This window comes from Chiloscyllium plagiosum, chromosome 5 (genome assembly GCF_004010195.1).
Source record: "Chiloscyllium plagiosum isolate BGI_BamShark_2017 chromosome 5, ASM401019v2, whole genome shotgun sequence".
Lineage (NCBI taxonomy): Eukaryota > Metazoa > Chordata > Chondrichthyes > Orectolobiformes > Hemiscylliidae > Chiloscyllium > Chiloscyllium plagiosum.
Genome location: NC_057714.1, coordinates 99,507,390 through 99,524,922, shown reverse-complemented (window position 1 = coordinate 99,524,922; position 17,533 = coordinate 99,507,390). Strand labels below are relative to the sequence as shown.

The 17,533-nt window shown below is 40.8% G+C and overlaps 1 protein-coding gene across 6 annotated transcripts in view; it reads left to right on the top strand.

Moving 5' to 3' along the window:
• The window catches only part of dync2i1 (dynein 2 intermediate chain 1), a 103,938-nt gene that overhangs the window by 22,152 nt on the left and 64,253 nt on the right, over window positions 1-17,533 (top strand). For 5 of the 6 annotated variants that reach the window (XM_043690687.1, XM_043690683.1, XM_043690684.1 and 2 more), the window contains exons 5-7: window positions 715-1,101; window positions 6,994-7,064; window positions 10,788-10,845. In XM_043690687.1, the coding sequence (XP_043546622.1) occupies window positions 715-1,101; window positions 6,994-7,064; window positions 10,788-10,845 (516 nt within the window). Of the gene's footprint in view, window positions 1-714; window positions 1,102-6,993; window positions 7,065-10,787; window positions 10,846-17,533 lie in introns of those variants that run through there. The other variant, XM_043690688.1, reaches the window with a different exon arrangement.

Sequence of the window (17,533 nt, the reverse complement as noted above, 5' to 3'; positions counted from 1 at the left end):
TCGCTGAGCAGCTACTTAATATACATCCACAGCCATTTTGTGAATCCTGTTTTAAAACAACATTTTGGAACCATATGTTAAAAATATCCATGGTATTTTGGCGTTACAATATTAATCATAATTAACTAAATTGAACTTAATATTTGATTTTATGTTGAAAAGATTAGCATTGCCACTAAATTAACAGTTTGGAATTTCCACTGTTCATGCAGCCTTTGATCTGCTTTTGTGCTTGTTGCAGTGATTTCTATTCTTTCCCCCCCCCCAGTGAATTCTGTACACTTACTGCTGGAAGATCAAGGAGAGTGGTACTGTGAATTGTGGCATTGTTTGCCTCACTGACAAAATTCTTGCTCAGTTGCCTTTGTCTTGATTTAATTAATTTGTAATTACATTTTTATACAATTGTTCCTTGTTCTAAATCTTTTATGAAGTTCAAAATCATAAATGATGAATTCCCTGGTTATTCCAGCCAACAATTGCATTTCAACAACTCCATTCAAAACACCGAGTTTTGTTTTGAGAATGAGGTAACAATGTGAAAAGTAACATTACAGCAGCAGCTTGGACATGTACGTTTGGTTTGTAGTGGTTTCAACTTACTGCCTATGGACTTTTAACCAATGAGTCAAGGCCATTGATGAAATTGTTTCTCAGTTTTCCTCAGTAAATAAAACTAAATATGCACCATGAAAATATATTTGCTCTGAACAGAATTTTGAAGACAGCAAAGAGAAGAAAAGAAGGTCTTCTGAATTTCGAGATGAAGATTTTGATCGACACTACAAGGAATATGGATCTCATGATGGACATCGAGAAAAACGACATAAAGAAAGAAAAGACCTTGGTCAGAAAACAGGGGTTGAAGAAATGGACAGGAAAAATAGAGTCAGAAAAGAGAGAGAATACAAGGAGGATGGGAAAAAACAACGGTGTAAAGATCCAAAAAATTCTACCCTGGAGTATAGGGACAGAGAGCGAGAACACAAAGACAAAGAAAAAAGAGATTGGGAAAGAAAAGAGGATCGAGAGCGAAAACATAAACACAAAGTAAAGAAAGAAAATGAGGAAAAAGTGGATTATAAAGGGGATTACAATGAGGTGAGTCTTTCTAAAGTTGTATATCTTCCTGTACTTAACCAATTATTCAAAATTCAATCTATGTTTTATGTAGAAATATTGAATTAAAGTATAAAACACTAATTCTTGCAAGAAGCCTGCTCAAGAGATGAGCTGCGTTTGCTTAATAGATGCAGATTTGGCGCTGGTCATTGTGAGCTACAAATCTTCTCAAGACTCGCTATGACATTTATTTATTTAGATATGGTGGGCAGGCTAGTAATTTTAGCGTGGACCAGGAGGTGATAGATTGGGTGGAAAGGTTATAGACAGAGCAGCTACTCTATTTTGAATGTCCACTCACTGAAAACACACCCAGTAAGTGCATGCTCCTTTCTAGGGGTAATTTTCATTATGGCTCTTTTCAAAATATAGTAGTAAGGATTTTAACAGCAGGATAGAAACTTAATCAGAACTTATCATCTGAGATAGACTGAGCACTTGGACAGTTACCAATTGATAAGGAAAGTCAACAGAAATTTATTTGACAATGTTGATCACATCTGAGTGACATTGAGTTTTGAGGTATTTGGCATAGTGAAAGAGGGGTTTCTGAGGATGTTATGTATCTGAACACTCAAGGCATTTGATAAGTTTCCTCATGTGAATATATTCACAAAATATGGAATTGGGACTGATTGTGATATGGATGTAATTAGTTAAGTGGAGGAGACATCATAACTTAAAGGGTATGTTTTTGGATTAGTGGAATAATGTTTTTCTGTCAAATCTGGACTGGACCTATCTTTCATAATACATATTAATAACTTGCAGGAAGGATTAGAACATTATATATGTTTGCAGGTGACACAGGAAACCAAGTAGATGTGAGTAGAAAGTTGCAAAGTGACAGGAACACAATGTAAGCAACACGAACAAGACTACATGGCCTGTTGAGCCCCCTCTGCCGTTTAGTATGGTTGTGGCTGATCTTCATTTTCAAGTTCCACTTTCCTGCCTGCTCCCCACATCCCTTGATTCTCAGAAACAATTTTTTTTTTAAAATGTTGAAAATCTTTGGTGATGAAGCATCAACAATTTCTGGGCCAGAGAATTCCAAAATTTGTAACTACTTGAGTGAAAAAAATTCTCATCTCAGTTCTAAGTGCTTGTTCTTTTATGCTAGGGCAATGTCCCTTGTTCTAGATTCCCTAGCCTGAGAAATATCCTCTGTGTCACCCTGTTAAGCTCCTTCAGAAACTTGTGTGTTTCAATGGTCTCATTGAAACTGCAGAGACTACCGACCCAAATTACTCTGCCCCTCATCAAAGGACTGTCCTCTCATCACAACAGTCAACTTTGTGAACCTCTCTTATCCTGTCTCCAGTATTGTTATATCCCTCCTGAAATGTAGACACCAAAACTGTACACAATATTCTCAGTGTTACCTTACCAAAGCACTATGCAATTGGAGTAAGATTTTGTTTCCTTGCATTAAAAGCTATTTACCTTCCTAATTTCTTGCTGTACCTTCATACTAATATTCTGTTACTAGCCTGCCCACGATCACCACAGGAAAAGACATCACTGACCCAAAGAAACCTAAACAAATAAATAGAAAGCAGGAGGCCCACTGAATATGTTACCTAGTAGGATGACATCTGGAAATGAACCTTCCAGCTCAGCGAGAAAACCTACATCCAAATAAATGTCAACTACGCCAGTTAAAAACCTAGCTGGCCACACTGGCATGGATGGGTGGCAGCCCATTTTTTTTTTTAAGTATGGGAAGGAAACGGATACCATCATTTGAGATATTTTGATGTCTTTGTTACTTTTTGCCCATCAGGCCAACTTCTGAGAAATTACTAGCCTACTTACTTCTAACCTGCCTGTGCTTCTGCTCCTCCCCTCCCCTCCATCTCCATACTAAGGTGACAAAACCTTCCTTACCCAAGGCCCAGACCTATTTGGTTCTAGGATGCTATTAGACCTCCATCAGGGACCAGTTTGCAATCCAGGTTCTCTGACTCTGCTCAAACAGTTGAATTTGCCAATAAATTTGATTTGCTGGAGCTGCAGAGTGTGGGATATTCTGCCATTCTACACCAATTTAGTCCATTGTTGTACCATGATTGAAAGACAGCTTTTGATCTCAGCCTGTTGGCTCACTCCCAACCTTTCTGCTGGAGGATAGAGTGCTGTTTACAGTTCCCCATTGCCATGCCTTGTAAACTTCTACCTTTTTTAGCACCTTACTGAATGCCTTTCAGAAATCGTGATCAAAACTATTGCAGATGGAATTTGCTGTGGGTAGTGTGAGGCCGTCCACCTTGATTTCGAGAAAGAAATGAAATTTTTTTCCTAATGGTGAAAAATTAAAAACTGCGGAGGAGCAATGAGATTTTGGTGCCCATTTTTACAAATCACAAGTCTAGTGCACTAATAAAATACACCAAATGGGCAATGGTCTTTATTTCTAAAGAGTTGAAATTCAAACGTGAAGAAATTATACTTCAGTGGTACCAAGACTTGGTCAGATTCCATCCTGAGTACCAGCCTTGGGCAGATTTTCACGAAGAATATATTGAGTTTGGATAGGATACAGTGCAGATTCACCAGATTAAAAGGTTGAAACTTAAATGATGAAGATAGGTTGAATAAACTTGATTTGCATATTCTTGAATAAGAATGTTGAACAGTGATATAATCAAGGTGTTTTAAATGATGAAGGAATTTGAAATTGTGATGAATATTCATGATACTATTGTTAGAAAACTTACATTCCAATCTGGAAAGAACCATGTGTAGCATTCATTTTGATTTCTATTTCAACATTGTGAGGGTTAAGAGTAGAAGAATTTAGTTTCATTTTTGAATTCTGTGAGAGATAAAGGGTTGCCTGGAAAGGTATGCACTTAAATGAGGCTTAAAAAAAAGAAAAAAAAATTGGTATGTTTGCCTATATTGGTCAGAGCTTTGAGTATAGGAATTGGGAGGTCATTGTTGTGGTTCTGTTCGCCGAGCTGGAAGTTTTTGTTGCAAACGTTTCGTCCCCTGTCGAGGTGACATCCTCAGTGCTTGGGAGCCTCCTGTGAAGCGCTTCTGTGGTGTTTCCTCCGGCATTTATAGTGGCCTGTCCCTGCCGCTTCCGGTTGTCAGTTTCAGCTGTCCGCTGTAGTGGCCGGTATATTGGGTCCAGGTCGATGTGTTTGTTGATAGAGTTTGTGGATGAGTGCCATACTTCTGAAGACCTCTTGAAATGTCAAACTTAAGGCTGGGGTGGGAAGCAGTTCTTATGTGGCCAATAATTGGTTCTAAAGAAAACATATTTGACTCAAAATATTAACTCTCTTTCCGCAGACCTGCTGAGCATTTCCAACAGATTTAGTTCATGAAGAGTATTTGGCCATGTGTTTAAAGAAGAGAATTCAGGAAAAAAAAATTATGATCTAAGACAATGGTTAGGAAATAATTAATTGCACTATTCAGCTTCTTCAATTTCAAATAGTTAGCACCTTTTTCTTAATGATTTGTGTGTGAGAAATCATAGCCAACTATTTGTAATAAGTCTTGAATTTGCAAAGAAACTTGCGCAATGAGCCAGATTTCTGCCACTAGGGTGGCTAGCTCAAGTCAGGACATTTTCCAGTTTACCAGACCCATCTCTGTCAAAAGAAATGCCCCAATATATAATATAAAATGAAAAAAAAACCTCCCATTTATGAAAACCATTTAAATTTTTAAAATCTCCACAAGTTGTTAGTCTCTTATAAATATAAATTTCTGTTCAAACCCCACATCTTAGACATCTAATCCTTTAGAAGATTCTTTAAACTGTCAATTAAACAGTGAAGTCAAAACCCTCTACTCAGGTTCAAAGTTTGTGAGAAGATTTGTAGCTCGGGTGCTCGTTGCTGTGGTTCTGTTCGCCGAGCTGGATGTTTTTGTTGCAAACGTTTCGTCCCCTGTCTAGGTGACATCCTCAGTGCTTGGGAGCCTCCTGGGAAGCGCTTCTGTGGGCAGCTGAAACTGACAACCGGAAGCGGCAGGAACAGGCCACTTTAAATGTCGGAGGAAACACCACAGAAGCACTTCACAGGAGGCTCCCAAGCACTGAGGATGTCACCTAAACAGGGGACGAAACGTTTGCAACAAAAACTTCCAGCTCGGCGAACAGAACCACAACAACGAGCACCCGAGCTACAAATCTTCTCACAAACTTTGAATTGGGAGGTCATATTGCGGCTGTACACCACATAGCAAGGATGTGGTGAAACTTGAAATGGTTCAGAAAAGATCTGCAAGGATGTTGCTGGGATTGGAGGGTTTGAATTATAGGGAGAGGCTGAATAGGACTATTTTCCCTGAAGCTTTGGAGACTGAGGGATGACCTTTTAGAGGTTTATAAAATCATGAGGGGCAAAGATAGGGTGAATAGGTCTTTTTCCCAGAGTAGGGGAGTCCAAAACTAGAGGGCATAAGTTTAATGTGAGAGGGGAAAGATTTAAAAGGGCATTGTTTTCATGCAGAAGGTGGTGCGTGCATGGAATGAGCTGCAAGAGGAAGGTGTGGAGGCTGGTACAATTACAACATTTCAAAGGCATCTGGATGGGTATATGAATAGGAAGGGTTTAGAGAACTGTGTGCTGGCAAATGGGACTAGATTATGGGAGGTGGGCAGCACGGTGGCACAGTGGTTAGCACTGCTGCCTCACAGTGCCTGAAACCCGGGTTCAATTCCCGCCTCAGGCAACTGACTGTGTGGAGTTTGCACATTCACCCCGTGTCTGCGTGGGTTTCCTCCGGGTGCTCCGGTTTCCTCCCACAATCCAAAGATGTGCAGGTCAGGTGAATTGGCCATGCTAAATTGTCCGTAGTGTTAGGTAATTGGTAAATGTAGGGGTATGGTGGATTGCGCTTCGGCGGGTCGGTGTGGACTTGTTGGGCCGAAGGGCCTGTTTCCACACTGTAATGTAATCTAATCTAATTAATTAATTTAGGGATATCTGGTTGTCATGGGCGAGTTGGACCGAAGGATCTGTTTCCATGCTGTATAGCTCTGACTGTTCTAGTAAATCTTGTAAATTTGGCAACCAGAATTGCATGCTGTACTTCAAATGTGATCTAACTATGGTTTGGTACAGTTTAGTATGATTTCCCTAATTTTCAGTTATCTGTCCCTAGAAATAAAGTCCATTGCTTGGTGTGCTTTTATTAATGGCCCAGGTTGGCTCTTTTTTTTGTTTATCATTTAGAATATGCTTAGTTGGAATCACATCGTACTGATTTGACTTTAATGAATCTATTTGGTAAAAACAATGACTGCAGATGCTGGAAACCAGATTCTGGATTAGAGGTGCTGGAAAAGCACAGCAGTTCAGGCAGCATCCGATGAGCAGTAAAATCGACATTTCGGGCAAAAGAATCTAGCTCAGTTTTCCCAGAGTTTAGGAAACCTGATAAATAAAAGAAAGTTGATTCCAGTTAACACATGCTTTTCCAGTACTGCGTGTGGGTCTGAAGGAAGCAAGCCTGCTGCAATCTGCCTTTTCATGTTCAGCTGAATCATCCTATCTGAATTAATACCCTCCTTCCAAATTTTCCCCAACATTGCTGTGTTTCAATCTCTTTGCACTTTCTCCAATTCCTATGATCTGATATCCCTGGCGAACTGTAGGTTCTTATATCCTTCATCAGGCTTCTTGCTTTTTAGTGTTTCTCGGTTGCTTAAATAGCCCCCTGCTGTCTTTCTGCCTGTTGGCGTCCTGGGTGCTCACTGGGTTTTGTTTAATCCCAGACTGGTTTGGTTGATACAATTAACTTACTTTATATAAAAATAAATCTTCCTGATTTCAACACCTTTCTGTGCCTATTGGTAAATGATAGCGAATGCATTTGATCTATTGACATTATCTCACTGTTATTTTACAGGAACCAAATAGCAAAAGGAAAAAAGAACGGAAATTTGTGCAAGAAGCCACAAATGATAGCAGAAGGAAAGGGTAAATTGCTATGATTTTAATAATTTTGCATTGTGATTTGTACATAAGTAGATTAATACTTTGATCCAGTGATGTCTTCATGATTAAGATTTATGGTTGTGCTGTGCTCTACATGACGTTCTAATAGTATTAGGAGCTATGTGTTGTTTTGAATATATGCCCCCTATTCATATATCTTTGTACCAAATCCTTGATGTCTCTGTCATTGAAAAGTTCTGCTTATTGCAGTTTTCAAGAGGGTAAATTTACTTGCTTGGCACTGTTTCTGCTGGGACTGCACAGAATAACATCACCTTCCTATGCTGAAGCAGCTTTGCAGGCCAATATGTGCATGACCCCTGCAGCCTTCTGCAATTTTATTACTGAGGAATGCAGTGTGCACTATTTCAGCAAATGTCTCTCCCTTGTAATTTTCAGTGCATTCTAAAATTATACACATTGCAATGGTTAAAAGATAATTGGAAATTTGAATTTACATTGTGATAAATTTATAAATCTCCTTTGAGAACATTTCAATGTTAGAATGTTATGTTGTTGAGATTAAGTTTGAGTCTTAGCTAGCAAGAATGAAGGTAGTTATCTATTTTGGAGACTAATCACCTCAGCCCTGGACATCTTTACGAGGCTTCCTTTGACTGTTGTTGGCCTGGTCACCTTCAGCTCCTAGAATCATAGTACTATAGGATAGTGACAGCTCAGAAGAAAGATGCAATATTCCTGCTGGCTATCTGTGAGGCAACTTGATCCCAATGCCCTGCCTTTTCCTGTAGATCTTTTCACTTAATGTAAAATGATCCAATTCCCTTTTGCAAACTGAATCTGCCCCCACCACATTGTCAGCCAGATCCAACATTTCATGTTGGAAAATGTTTTTCTTTCCGTACAATATCATCTCTGCTTCCTTTGCCGATTGCCTTATGTTAGCATCCTCTGGTACTCAGACTTTCTGCCAATAGAACCATTTTCTCTCTCCTCTGTTCACACTTAGGTTATTATCTGTATTAAATCTCCTTTCAACCTTCTTTCAGGGCAAGAGTCCCATTTTATTCTTATTGTTCATTGAACCATAGCATCCTCTCCAATGCTTTTACTACTTTCCCTAAATGTTGTGCCCAGAAGTTGGCCCAGTACGCCAGTTGATGTTGAACCAGTGTTTTGTGAGGTTCACCATAAACCTCTTTCTTTTGTACTCTAAGGTTCGAATGAAGATCAGGATCCCATATGCATTGCTAACCTCCTTTCTTAGCATATATTGCCATTTTAAATTATTTGGTTCATAGTGGTATTGTCGTTGGACTAGAAATTCAAATACTCCATACTAATGATAGCAATTCTCATTCATATCATGTTTAAGAGGTCTTGTGGCCAGAAGCTCCAAGTTGAAATTGTATCTCAGGATGTGATTACCACAGAAGTGTGTTATAACATATCCAACAGGTTGATTTTTGTTTCCTTTTTCCTCGTAGGTTACTCGATTCCTGCACCCCATCAGAATTGTTAATGTTTTTAATGTTGCTTTTCTTGTTTCTTCCTACTGAAATGTATTAACATCCAGATTCATCACCTTCCACATTTACTCTCTCCATTACTGGTGCACAGTTGCACCAGTGTGTATCATCTACAAGTAACATGGAGGCATTCCTTTGTCAGAACCTTCCAAACCCAGGACCTCTGCTGACTAGAAGTATGAGGGTAACTGATGAATGAGATGGACACAGGTGTTTAGAAAGCAGCTCACCACAACCTTTTCAAGGTCAATTAGGGATGAATGTTCTTTTGGTGAGACTCATCCTTTAAATGAATAAAAATAGTTCAATCAACAAGGCTGGAAGTATTAGTTTGTGGATATCGAGGTCAAAGGAGAACTGGGCTTAGTTTGGTACTGTACCTACCCTCCCCACATCTCTCTTTCTCTCTGTCTCTCTGTCGCTCTCTCTCTCTCTCTTCCCTCCCCCCACTCACTTTATATCTCACTCACACTCAAGCTCTCACCCACTCGCCCCTGATACTGAATTGAATTGAATTTATTGTCACGTGTACCAAGGCACAGTGAGAAGCTTTGTCTTGTGAGGAATACAGGCAGATCACATAGTTAAGTAGCATAGGTAAGTAAATAATAGGTAAACAGCAGCAAAACCAAAAACACAGGTGCAGGCGAATGTTAAGAGTTGAGAGTCCATTTAGTATTCTAACAACAATAGGGTAGAAACTGTTACAAAACTGACTGATACATGTGTTCAGGCACCTGTACCTTCTCCCTGATGGTAAAGGTTGTAGAAAAGCATTGCCAGGGTGGATTGGATCTTTGAGAATGCTGGCGGCCTTTCCTTGACAGCAGGCCTGGTAGATGGATTCTGTGGATGGGAGGTTGGCCTTTGTGATTGTCCAGGCCGAGTTCACCACTCTCTGTAACCATCTCCGATCTTGAATGGTACAGTTGCATACCAGGTAGTGATACATCCAGGCAGAATGCTCTCGATGGCGCACCTATCAAAGTTGTCAAGGATATTCACTGTATCCCAAATTTCCTCAGCTGCCTGAGGAAGAAGAGATGTTGTTGGGCCTTTGTAACCAGTGCGTCCACACGAAGAGTCCAAGAAAGCTTGTTATGGATGACCACTCCCAGGAGCTTGACACTCTCCACTCGTTCCACTTCTGTGCTGTTAATGTGTAGGGGGACATGAATAACATCCTGTCAAAAGTCAATAATGAGTTCCTTGGTTTTGCTGGCATTGATAGCTAGGTTGTTTCGACCGACTATGGTGGTGTCATCAGCAAAATTGTAAATGGCATTAGTCTCGTATTTGGCGATGCAGTCATGGGTATACAGTGAGTACAGTAGTGGGCTGAATACGCACCCCTGGGAGGCTCCAGTGTTGAGTGTTAGTGATGATGAAATATTGTCCCCAATCTCCAGATTGTGGCCTGTGGGTCAGGAAACTGAAGATCCAGTTGCAGAGAGTGGGGCTTAGTCCGAGATCAGTCTCTAGGGGATAATAGTTGAAGGCTGAACTGTAGTCAATGAATAGGATTCTGACGTAGCTCTTCTTGGTGTTAAGATGTTCTAGGAAGGAGTGAAGGGCAAGTGATATGGCATCTGACGTGGATCTCTTGGTCTGATAGGCAAATTGGAGTGTGTCAAGAGTAATGGGAAGGCTGGAGTTGATTAATGCCATGACCAGCCGTTCAAAGCAGTTCATGACCACTGAAGTTAGGGCCACTGGGCGGTACTCACTGAGACATGCTGCACGAGCCTTCTTAGGCACAGGAATGATGTTGGCCCTCTTGAAACAGGCAGGGACAGTGGCCTGCTGCAGGGATAGGTTGAAGATGATCTGATTGGTTTGGTTCAAAACGTATATTAGCTTCTGCAATTGTGATGTCAGAAATGTTCAGAACCTTTGGAGACAAACTCCGGTAAGAAATTAACATTGAATATTTGGAGATGAAGAATGGTGAAAAAAGTGGAAATAAATGTCGTGATTTATTTGAAGCTGATATGATTTAGGAGTTGCAGCATTAATATGAATTCACTTGCTGCACTGGCCTCCTAAGATACTGAACCCAAAGTGATACAATAAAATGTACTGTAAAAAATAGAAATGAAGTTAATTATATTTGTTTGAATCAGTTTGATTTGTTCAAAAGGAATTTTTGATGGAGATATAAGCATGTATGCAATTTTACGAACTCTATTTTTGAATCAGTTGTATTTATTTTTAGGAGTTCGTCAGAACAAATTGATAGTCAAAAGAAAGCAAACGAAACTCTTGCGGAAGAGGTAATTTTCTCTGTTATGTGCTCAGGATAATAACTGCTTATTAAATTTGTTGGATGTTTCAAAGGATGTTGCCTTTTTTAACCTTTCCTGACATACAAACTATTTTAATCTGTCACAGTATGAGAAAACTACCAAACTTCTTATTTCACATTTCTGCCGAACCTGATAATTAATCATCTATCCTTGGCTTGCTCCACTTCCTTTATCTACATCCTACCTCTTTCTTGCATAATTTACAGGCATGGAGTCAAATTTCCATTTTACAAACAAACAAACACCAACCTTCTACCTCACCACCATCATTTATGATGGGCGGCACGGTGGCACAGTGGCACAGTGGTTAGCACTGCTGCCTCACAGCACCAGAGACCCGGGTTCAATTCCTGCCTCAGGCAACTGTCTGTGTGGAGTTTGCACATTCCCTGTCTGCGTGGGTTTCCTCTGGGTGCTCCGGTTTCCTCCCACAGTCCAAAGATGTGCAGATTAGGTGAACTGGCCATGCTAAATTGCCCGTAGTGTTAGGTGAAGGTGTAAATGTAGGGGAATGGGTCTGGGTGAGTTGCTCTTTGGAGGGTCGGTGTGGACTTGTTGGGCTGCAGGGCCTGTTTCCATGCTGTAAGTAACCTAATCTAATCATATGGCTGGTTCTGTTTTGTGAGAATCTCTATTTGATTTAGAGTTGTGCAAGTCCGATGGAAGGTTTGAGGGAATCAAAGCAATATTCTTACATGTCATTGTAAACATTACTTTAGCTATTGAGTCCATCTCCTGTAAGGGTGTCTCCTCCAGGCCAAACCAGATCAAGTAGAACCTGAATGACCTTTGAATACAGAGCTGAGATGCAAATTCCACGTGAGCTGGCAACAAGCATGTTTACTTTACATGTTCAGAATGCTTCCCATCGCCATCCATACTTCACCTTTCTACTTCTGAAATGTTTTAATACTTCAGTTCTATTGAAGTTTTGTACAATGAAACAAATTTTTGTAACAATTGTTTCTCAATCTTCTGATTTTCAGACTTCTTCTGTTTCAATCTGTGTAAATGGAAATTACTGATTCTAGGTCACATGCAATCCCTCAACACATTAAATGTAATGGCCCTGCCTTTATTCTTAAATTCTTCCATGGCTTCATGGCACCCTCCTTTATTTATTCAGTCATAGAATGTAGGTATCGCTTGCCAGACCACATTTATTGCCTGTTCTTAGTTGCCCTTGAGAAGGTGGTGATAGGCTACCTTCTTGAACCATTGTGGTCCATATGCTGAAGGTGAACCCACAGCGCCTTTAAGGGAGGGAGCTTCAGGATTTTGACCCAGTGACTTGGTCATTGCAGTTTCCTTCAGGTTTGCATCCCTTTCTTCAATCTATGATCTTCTGATTCTGACCTTGCATACATTTGTGCCCTCTTTACCTTGTGGTTGATATGCAACATTCACAATCTCTTATGATCTCGCTTTCCTTTCAATTTTTAGGTATCTCTGCAAAACTCATTTTTTCACTAAAAGTCCTTGTTCTTGTAATTAGTGATGTGCCACAGGGATCAGAACTGGGGCTACAATTATTTACAATTATATTAATGACTTGAATGGGGAAAGTGAATGCACCATATCCAAGTTTGCAGGTAACACAAAAATAGATGGAAAGGCAAATGGTGAGGGTGATATAAAGAGTTGGCAGAGGGATATAGACAGATTAGGCAAGTGAACAAAAACTTGAAAAATGGAATCTAACATGGGAAAATAGAAGTATTTGTACATTGGCAGGAAAAATAGAGGAGCTCAATATTATTTAGATGGAGAAAGACTGCAGAAAACGACAGAACTCATACATGAATCACATTCAAATTCAGTAGGTAATAGGAGCAGCAAAATATATGTTGGCCTTTATTTGAAAAGAAATGGAATAAAGATTGAGAGGTTTTGCTAAAACTATATATGGCTCTAGTCAGACCACAGTTGGAATGCTGTGCAGAGTTTTGGACCTTTATTGAAGGAGACAGATACTGGCACTGAAGGAGAGTTCACTGAGTTGGTATCAGCTATGGAGGATCTATCTTATTAGGAGAAACTGAGTAGATTGAGCCTGTAGTCGTTTAAATTTAAAAAAAATGAGAGGTGACCTCTTTTCAAATGTGGAAGGTCCTTTGGAGGCTTGAAGGGTAGATGTGGAAAGGTTGTTCCCCAGTGTGGGTGAGTCTAGGACCAGAGGGCAGAATGAGGGTTAGGGGGTGCACATTTAAAACAGATGAGCAGGAATTTCTTCCTGGTGAGGGTATTGATTCTGTGGAATTCTTTTTGCAGGGGGCTGTTGAGGTTGGATAGTTGATTATATTCAAGACTGAGACAGAGTTTTAATCTGTAAGAGATATGGGGATAAAGTAAGAAATGGAATTCAGTGTATTCAGATCAACCATGATCTCATCAAATAACAGAGCAGACTCATTGAACTGAATGACTTGCCTCTGCTCATATGTCTTAAGGAGACTGCATGTTGTGGATTGTAATTGTTTAAAGAAATGCACCACTGCCACTGGATTGGTGCTGATGGGAGTGTTGGTTGTGGTGTCAATCAAATGAGCTTCTTTGTTTGGGATGGTGTCAAGCTTCTCAAGTGTTTTTGCAAGTGAAGAGTGTTCTACCACACGTCAGATTTCAGAAGATTCTGTAGAATGATCCCTGATATGGAGGGATTGTCTTATGAGCCAAGAATTAGAGGTGAAATTATTAAAATGTATAAGATTCTTAGGGGGCTTGACAAGATAAAACCTGAGAGGATATTTCCCTCATGGGAGAGAGTATCATCTCAGAATAAAGGAGCGCCATCCTGAGGTGAGGATGAGTTTCTTTGAGAGTTGAGTCTTTGAAACTCCTTGCCACAGAGAACTGTGGAGGAAGAGTCCTTGTGTATATTTAATGCTGAGATAGGTGCTTGATCAATAGAGGAATCAAGAGTTATGGAGAAAGGCAAGAAAGTGCATATGAGGAAGGTTGGCTCAGCCATGAAATCTACTGAATGGTGGAGCAGGCTCTAGGGGCTAAATGGCCTCCTCCTGTTTCCATTTCTTATGGTATATTCTCACCAAAGGTAAGTGATAGGAGAATCAGAGCCGGATATTTATGGATGAGGAAAGAGATAGAGAGTAAGATGAAGGTCTGTATAACATTTTGATAATATGTGAGAACCTGTTAAATATTGAAATTTCTGCAGGTAAGTAAAGGAATGTAAAACTTTCCTAAAGGCGTATAAGTAGTGAAATGACGACAAAAGGAGTAGAATCATTAAACATTGAAAAATGGATTTTCTTGTAAATGCAGAGGGCATGTCTGAGGTATTAAATGAGTTTTTTTCCATAAGTTTTTACCAACAAAGATGCTGCTGCTAATCACATAAAACTGGAAGTAGTTGTAGCCCTGGGTGGGCTGAAAAATTAATAAGGCAAAAGTATTAGAAAGGCTGGCTCTAGTTAAAAGTTGATAATTTTCCAGGACTGGATCATATGCATTTGAGGATACTGAAGGAATTCTGGATGGAAACTGCAACTGCACTGACCAATCTCTTCTAATCTTCCTGAGAAACAGGGACAGTATTAGAGGAGTGGATAACTATAAAAGCTACACCCTTGTTCAAAAAAGATGTGAGGATAAATCTCGCAACTATAGGCCCATCAGTTTAACTTCAGTGAAGGAAGGCTTTTCGGAAAGATACTCTGACAAAATTGACAGTCACTTGGGCATGTTTACAGTAATTAAGGAAAGCTGCAACAAATTTGTTCATCACAAATAATGTTTAACTCATTTGAGGTTTTCAGTAAGGTAATAGACAACATCGACATAGATAATATGGTTGATGTGGTATGTGCTGGTATTTGGTAACATGCCTGAGAACAAGCTCCGCAACAGAGTTAATACTCATGGTGTAAAAGGGCCAGTAGTGACATAGACACCAAGTTCCCTGAACGAGAGGAAAGAGATTTGTGGTTAATGTGCTATTTTCAGGTCAGAAGAATATACATAAAATTCTTCAAGGGTTGTTATTTGGACCACTGCTTTTCCTAATCAGAATTGATGGACTAGACTTAAGAGCACAGGGAATTATTGCAGGATTTCCAGATGACAAAATTTTGAGAATATTATGCACTGTGAGTAGTGATAGACTTCAAGAGAATATGGATAGGCTGGGGAAAGATGGACATGTGGCAGAAAAATTGTTTTTCAGAAAATTGACAAGTAAAAGTTGTTTCATTTTGTTAGGAAGACAGAGGAGAGGCAACATAATATAAAGGATGATATTCTAAGGGGCACTTAAGAGTAGAGCTGTCTGTGCTTTTATGGATGCAACTCATTGATTATGGAAGAGCATAGACATAGGAGATTGAGGTGTGACTTTAGAGAGGTTTATGAAATCATGAGGCGCATAGATAAGCTGAATAGCAGAAGTCTTTTCCCTAGGGTGGGGGAATTTCAAAATGGGGGCATATTTTTAAGATGAGAGGAGAAAGATTTAACAAGGACCAGAGGAGCAACTGTTTAAAACAGGGTGGTTTGAATGTGGAATGAACTGCCAGAGAAAGAGATAGAGGTATAGTGACAATATTTAAAAGACATTTGGATATATGCCTGAATAGAAAAGGTGGAGGGAGATGGACCAAATGGGACTAGTTTAACTTGGGAAACTTGGTCAGCATGGACAAGTTGGACCGAAGGGTCTGTTTCTGTGCTTAATGACTCTATGACTGGGCTTTCAGACATTAGACTGAATTGTAGAAGTGTGGTGCCAAGTGAGTTCCATGGCATATAGCCCACCATGGCTAGGGGTGAAATGATTTGTTCATTTTTCACCTCACTAACTATGCAGCTATATGTCTGGTGTGACTCTGAGGTACTTTTGTGGCAGGTGAGGCAGAAATGCTCTCCACTGCCAGGAGCTCCAGCTTGCACATTTCTGTTGCCATATTTAGAGCCCAGCTCTGCACCTAGCAACTACCCTACAATCTCCTGCTCGTCCCTGAAATGACTCCAATGAAAGGCAAGCTAGTTCCTTACTTCCTACAGGGATCTGGAGATGCTGGTGGTTAGAGTGATGGAAAGATGGGTAATTCTTTTATCTATTGATTGCCAAAGGATGCCACACCAACAGGCCCAACTAGCCTGGACAGAAATTGTAGCTCAATGAAAAGGGATGCCTAGCAGAGCTGCAAGAAGGTCATTGATCCTCTGCTCTCCGAAGGGCTAAGTAATAGTGTTTCTCTTTGTTACTTTACATTCAAGGACTTATTCTAAGTTATGTGCTGCATGCACGCACAGACCTCACCAAGGCTGATGGACTACAATCCTCAGTACTATAAGCATCATGTCGACCAAGACCTCTGACCTGCCTCATCCTTCCAGATTATCAATCCAGTCTGCCCTCTGCACTTCTTAGTCTACCACTGAGAGGGGGCACTTCATCAGTTTATGCTTGACCTTTGACTGCTTTCGCAGCCACTTCCCTCAAACTCAATCCCATTGCAGGTTAAACTAACCCTCCTGCCTGATCACTCCTCAGCATCCTGACTGACCTATCTATAATCCCCAGACTGTTTGTCATTATCTTGCAGGACCGGCCATGGCCAACCCCTGGGCTGGCATAGAATAAGCTTCTTGATTGACTGTGGTGGTGCCCTCTGACAGACTGTCATTTCCTTTCATGTAACTCAGGACTTTTCCCCTTTGAATTCCACGCATTGCTTTAAGCAAATGGTAGTGTTTTTACCATGTAATCTACTGTGACATGCTGCAGCTCTGACATTGATGTAGAATATTGCTCTCCAGTGACGCATCCACCTCTTGTCGAACTGAGAGTTTGATTGTTCAGTGCTCTCAATCCTTCCAAGCTGCATGCCTCTCAATCTGCACTAAAAAGCCATCTAAATGGCTGAGGCTGGTAGCCTGCAACTGACTGCTCAATAGCTCGTGCAGGAGGAAAACAATGTTATCCAGATAGATGCTAGCAGCCTCCAAGCAAGTGTGAAAGTCATTAAGGCTAAGAAATTGAAGGAAGGGGCATGAAGTGCATGTGTTCATGTCGGTACAAAAGTATCCTGTGATGATGCTTTAGATATATGGCTACTCTATAGACAAAGCAATCTGACAGGAGTATTAATCATAAATATCCCTCAGCTTCAAGGTACACTGATTGGAGGGCTGTATTCAGTACTGGGTTGGGCTGAGAGCAAATGAGCCTGATGGTCCTCCAATGCTGTGCTGTGTAGATGAAAGGGGAGAAAGTGAGGACTGCAGATGCTGGAGATCAGAGCTGAAAATGTGTTGCTGGAAAAACGCAGCAGGTCGGGCAGCATCCAACGAACAGGTGAATCGAGGTTTCGGGCATAAGCCCAACACTTGACTCCCCCTCCCACTCCACCAAGGACATGCAGGCCCTTGGACTCCTCCATCGCCAGACCATGGTAACACGACGGTTGTAGGAAGAGCGCCTCATCTTCTGCCTGGGAACCCTCCAACCACAAGGGATGAACTCAGATTTCTCCAGGTTCCTCACTTCCCCTCCCCCCACCTTGTCTCAGTCAAATCCTTCAATCTTCTTCCTGACCGCCCCCACTCCACTCCGGCCTATCACCCTCACCTTGACCTCCCTCCACCTATCGCAATTCGAACGCCCCTCCCCCAAGTCCCTCCTCCCTACCTT